We start from the raw sequence: 6,000 nt of genomic DNA, 5'->3' as shown, positions 1-6,000 counted from the left end.
CACTTAACAATCACCATCTCATCTGATCCTAATGGGATTGTCCTCTTTTTACAGATGAGAAACTGAGGTCCAGAGAGGACAACTGACTTGCCCAGAGTCTCACAGCTAGTGGGGCCAGTCTGTCTGACACCAAAGCCTACATCTCCCACAGTGACACAGGGAGAGTTCAACCCTGATCTAGGCTCCCAGTGGGGAGAGAGGCAGCTCCCTGGCCCTTTGGGGTCTCAAGATAAAGCCCGTTGTCAAGAACAGGTATATATACTGAAACCAAAGTTCATTGGTAGTTACCAGGGATCGGTGGGGGACTGGGGCCACTCTCTAGATGGTAAACACTTGTTACTTTTGAGGATGGGAAATTTAAGAACAAATACGGGTGAAGTGTGCACAGCTTGACCAAGGTAAATTATGTCACCAAGAAGTACGCAAGAAAACAGAACGTTTTTGGTAAATGCTGGAACATATACAACTGTGCAACAACTACAGAACAGGAATGTGCACACATCTATGTCTGTATGCATACAAGTGCATAGGTACGTATATGTGTGTGTGTATAGGTGGGCATATGCAGGTAGGAAACCCTGGTGGCGTAGTGGTTAAGTGCTATGGCTGCTAACCAAGAGGTCAGCAGTTCAAATCCACCAGGCACTCCTTGGAAACTCTACGGGGCAGTTCTACTCTGTCCTATAGGGTCGCTAGGAGTCGGAATCGACTTGACGGCAGTGGGTTTTGGTTTTATATGCAGGTATACATACACGTTTAAGTGTATGCAGCCACATATATTCATACAGACAACAAAGCACATGGGAGTACAAACACGTACACTTATTAAACACCTTGTGGGATTGATTTTTGGGGTCTGAAGGCTTAGGACCATAGTCTCATGGAACAACTCAGTCAGTTGACATAAGATAGTATGTAAAGTTTATGTTCTACATCTTATTTTGATGAGTAGCATCTAGGGTCTTAAGAGCTTTCAAGCAGCCATCTAAGATATAACTATTGGTTTCTACGTGTAAAAGGGAATGAAGGAAATCAAAGATTCAAAGAAACTAGTCCACAGGACTAATAGTTTGCCTGAACCATGACCTCATCTACCCCGAGACCAGAAGAACTAGATGGTGCCTGGCTACCACTACCAACCATTCTAACCAGGAACATGATAGATGGATCCCGATAGAATGGGAGCAAAATGTGGACAGAAATCAAATATTTAAAAAGTCCAGACTTATTGGACCAACTGAGACTGAAAGACTCCCCAAGACTATCGCCCTGAGATACTCTTTATATCTTGAACCAAAACTATTCCATGAGGTTATCTTTTAGCTAAATAACAGATTGGCTCAGAAAATAAACAATTATCACCCACCCTTGAGTACTGTGCTCCTTTAAAAAATCATCTATATGAGACCAAATGGTCAATACTTACTCCAAAAAAAGATGAGAAGGCAAGGGCGCAGGAAAACTAGATCACTGGAAGCTGAACAACCAGAAGGGAAATAACGAGAAAGTTGACACACTGTGTAAAATGTAACAAATGTCACTGAACAAATTGGTAGAAGCTGTTAAATGGGAACATAAATTTGTTGTATAAACTTTTACCAAAATCACAATAAAATATTAGTTAAAAAAAAAAAAAGGATAAAGTCCATTGCCTGAGGAAATGCTTCAAAGGCCTAGGTGGAAGCAGCAGTGGCAGGGCCCCCTAGAACCACCTCTGAAAACGGAAGGACCCAGAGCCATGCTCTGGTCCACACCCCCACTTTACAGATGGAAAAACTGAGGCCGCATCAGTACCCGGGCCTCTGAATCCCAGTCCAGGGCCCTCCCACTGCACAGGGCAGCTGGGAGAAGGGGAGTAGGGCCCCAGTCAAGCTAGTCGGACACACAAGGCAGCTCTGTGGCATTCAGAGAGCACATTTATTTACAAAGCGCTTTACAAACATCTGCTTATGCCTCCCCACAGTCCCCTGCGAGGTAGGTCAGTAGTCATATCTACAGTTTACTGTTGGGGAAATTGAGGCACGGAATGGGGGTATGGCCTGCCCCATTTTAAAGAGAGCTTCCCATCCACCCATCATAAAACAACAAAATAAACAAAAAAGCATAGATCCTCCACCCCAAAGTATTCCTTCTTCCTCCAAACTCCAGGAGTTACTGCACCCCTGCTCTGGCACTGTCCCCTCCCCAGAGAGTCACAGGGAGCTTCAGCCTTGCAGATTGTCACTGGCCCAGGCTGAGCAGGGCCAGGCCAGTGAGGCCTGAAATTTATGGGAAAAGGAGGATAAGGTGACTTCATTCTGCAGACGGTGGGTCAGGCAGGGAAGGGGCCCCACATGAGGCAGGGTAGGGACAGCCAGGTCCTGGTTCAGGGAAGCTCAGAGCACACGTCAGGGAAGCAGAAGTGGGGAGGGATCGTGAGCAGATATCCCTGGGGCCGCAGGGACAGGAGTGGAGGAGGGAATTGCAGATCTCCCTGGGGAGAGCAGTCTGGATGTGAACCACTGGCATATCAGATCAGTACTCCTGGGACCCTTGCGGGCTGGGCCAGATGGGATTCTAGAGGCCAAGCCCCAATTCATCCTCTGCCCATGCCCACAGGGAGCCAAGCTGGGTGGAAGCCTTGGCCTGGCACATCCTTTGCAGGGCCTCACCCATCTCTGCCAGGGTTCGGATAGAGTCAAGGGGCTTGGGCCTGGGTCCCCCAGAGCTGGCAGTTCTGAGTCCCTGCCTGCTCTTCCAGGCTGTGCCAGGCTCTCGGCACAGGCCAGCAGGACCCTGTGGAGGTGGGGTAGGGCTGCAGCCTTGCTCAAGTGTCTCCTTAGCCCACGGCCTCCCTCCACATAATGGTGAAAGGCCCTGCCCACAGTGGAAAGGGCACCAAGGTGGCCTGGCACCTACTCCAGTGCTTCCCCCGTGGGGACAGTGACCAAGCAGAGTTGGAGGTACAGGTCCTCCTTGCCAGTTCTGGACGGTGGGCCTGGCCCTGAGTGCACAGAGGCTGCCCCAGGCCAGGGGCTGCTATCTCGACTCCAGCCCCTCCAGGTACTCCAGGGCCACATCGTAGCAAAAGTGGTACTGGTCCTGGGGGGGAGATGGAAAGAAGGAATCAGGAGCCAGACTCCGCCCTAGTACTGGGGGTGAAGGGGACACAGGGAATCAGGCGAGAAGGGGCCATCCTTGGGGGAAAAGCAGAAAATGGGAGTAAAGTTTTCATATTACAGGACCAGACCCCAAGACCCGATTGTGGGGGCCAGATATAGGAGAGTAGGTGCTGAAGGCCCTGGCTGAACATGGGTGGGGAAGTTGGAAGTGGCTGGGCACGGGGAACAGGCCCCTCACCAGAGTCTCCACCATATTGGGCTTGTAGTTCCGAAGCGTTTTGGCAGCAAAGAAAACGTCCACCAGGTTGTGGCAGCGAATCATCTCCAGGACCGTGGCACAGGCACAGAAGGTGCCACTGCGGCCACCTCCATTTCTAAATGAGACAAACAAAAAGGTTTAGGAGTCAGGCCAGGGAACCTGAAGGTAAAGGGCAGGACCAGGGAACCAAAAGGGAGGAGGGGCGGGGTCTAGGAGCCCAGAAGAGAGGAGGTGGGGCCATAACATTAAGGGGCAGAGTCAGAGGCTAAAACTGACATCTGTAAGGTGGCTAGGAAGACATGATCAAGAAGACAGATTCTGAGAGAAAGGAGGCCAAATACACTCCAAGAGAAAGACTCCGACAAAGCCACAGAGAAGGACAACTGGCCAAGTAAGCACCAAAGAGCAAAATGGGAAATGTTGTTATTGTTGTTATGTGCCATTGAGTCGGTTCCGACTCATAGCGACCCTATGCACAACAGAACAAAACATGTTTTCTTCAATCTTTTCTCCGTTTATCATGATGTTGCTCATTGTTCCAGTTGTGAGGATTTTTGTTCTCCTTATGTTGAGGTATAATCCATACTGAAGGCTGTGGTCTTTGACCTTCATTAGTAAGTGCTTCAAGTCCTCTTCACTTTCAGCAAGCAAGGTTGTGTCATCTGCATAACACAGGTTGTTAATGAGTCTTCCTCCAATCCTGATGCCCCGTTCTTCTTCATATAGTCCAGCTTCTTGAATTATTTGTTCAGCGTACAGATTAAATACGTACAGTGAAAGAATACAACCCTGACACACAACTTTCCTGACTTTAAACCAATCAGTATCCCCTTGTTCTGTACAAACAACCGCCTCTTAATCTATATAAAGGTTCCTCATGAGCACAATTAAGTGTTCTGGAATTCCCATTCTTCGCAGTGTTATCCATAGTTTGTTATGATCCACACAGTCGAACGCCTTTACATAGTCAATAAAACACAGGTAAACATCCTTCTGGTATTCTCTGCTTTCAGCCAGGATCCATCTGACATCAGCAATGATAACCCTGGTTCCACGTCCTCTTCTGAAACCAGCCTGAATTTCTGGGAGTTCCCTGTCAATATACTGCTGCAGCCGTTTTTGAATGATCTTCAGCAAAATTTTGCTGGTGTGCGATATTACGGATATTTGTTCTATAATTTCCACATTCGGTTGGATCACCTTTCTTGGGAATAGGCATAAATATGGGTCTCTTCCAGTCAGTTGGCCAGGAAGCTGTCTTCCATATTTCTTGGCATAGACCAGTGAGCACCTCCAGTGCTGCATCTGTTTGTTGAAACATCTCAATTGATATTCCATCAATTCCTGGAGCCTTGTTTTTCGCCAGTGCCGTCAGAGCAGCTTGGACTTCTTCCTTCAGTACCATTGGTTCCTGATCATATGCCACCTCTTGAAATGGTTGAATATCGACTAATTTTTTTTTGGTATAATGACTCTGTATTTCTTCCATCTTCTTTTGATGCTTCCTGCGTCGTTTAATATTTTCCCCATGGAATTCTTCACTATTCCAACTCGAGGCTTGAGTTTTTTCTTCAGTTATTTCAGCTTGAGAAACGCCAAGCATGTTCTTCCCTTTTGGTTTTCTATCTCCAGCTCTTTGCACACATCATTATAATACTTTACTTTGTCTTCTCGAGAGGCCCTTTGAAATCTTCTGTTTAGTTCTTTCACTTCATCAATTGTTCCTTTTGCTTTAGCTGCTCAACGCTCAAGAGCAAGTTTCAGAGTCTCCTCTGACATCCATCTTGGTCTTTTCTTGCTTTCCTGTCTTTTCAATGACCTCTTGCTTTCTTCCTGTATGATGTCATTCCACAACTCATCTGGTCTTCAGTCACTAGTGTTCAATGTGTCAAATCTATTCTTCAGATGGTCTCCAAATTCCGGTGGGATATACTCAAGGTCATATTTTGGCTCTCGTGGACTTGCTCTGATTTTCTTCAGTTTCAGCTTGAACTTGCTTATGAGCAATTGATGGTTTGTTCCATAGTGGGCCCCTGGCCTTGTTCTGACTGATAATATTGAGCTTTTCCATCGTCTCTTTCCACAGATGTAGTCAATTTGATTTCTGTGTGTTCCATCTGGTGAGGTCCATGTGCATAGTCGCTGGTCTTGCAAAATTTTATCATTCCAGCATTGTTTCTATCACCAAGGCCATATTTTCCAACTACTGATTCTTCTTTGTTTCCAACTTTTGCATTCCAATTGCCAGTAATTATCAATGCATCTTGATTGCACGTTCGATCAATTTCAGACTGCAGCAGCTGATAAAAATCTTCTGTTTCTTCATCTTTGGCCCTAGTGGTTGATGCATAAATTTGAATAATAGTCGTATTAACTGGTCTTCCTTGTAGGCGTATGGATATTATCCTATCACTGACAGCGTTGAACTTCAGGATAGATCTTGAAACATTCTTTTTGACGATAAATGCAACACCATTCCTCTTCGAGTTGTCATTCCCAGCATAGTAGACTATATGATTGTCTGATTCAAAATGGCCAATACCAGTCCATTTCAGCTTACTAATGCCTAGGATATCAATGTTTATGTGTTCCATTTCATTTTTGATGATTTCCAATTTTCCTAGATTCATACTTCGTACA

The 6,000-nt window shown here is 46.3% G+C and overlaps 1 protein-coding gene across 6 annotated transcripts in view; it reads right to left on the bottom strand.

Annotated features, from left to right (window-relative positions):
* Nucleotides 1–1,864: 1,864 nt before the first annotated feature.
* The window catches only part of PTPRU (protein tyrosine phosphatase receptor type U), a 98,727-nt gene continuing 94,591 nt past the window's right edge, over nucleotides 1,865–6,000 (bottom strand). For 2 of the 6 annotated variants that reach the window (XM_049878488.1, XM_049878493.1), the window contains 2 exons: nucleotides 3,340–3,475; nucleotides 1,865–3,081 (listed from right to left, as the gene is read on the bottom strand). In XM_049878488.1, coding sequence (XP_049734445.1) covers nucleotides 3,019–3,081; nucleotides 3,340–3,475 — 199 coding nt within the window. In that variant the 3' untranslated portion in view covers nucleotides 1,865–3,018. The remainder of the gene's footprint in view (nucleotides 3,082–3,339; nucleotides 3,476–6,000) is intronic. The other 4 variants (XM_049878487.1, XM_049878490.1, XM_049878491.1 and 1 more) reach the window with 3 other exon arrangements.

This window comes from Elephas maximus, chromosome 3, assembly GCF_024166365.1.
Source record: "Elephas maximus indicus isolate mEleMax1 chromosome 3, mEleMax1 primary haplotype, whole genome shotgun sequence".
NCBI lineage: Eukaryota > Metazoa > Chordata > Mammalia > Proboscidea > Elephantidae > Elephas > Elephas maximus.
Note: the sequence above shows the minus strand (reverse complement) of the source record. Positions and strands in the feature narration are given on the sequence as shown.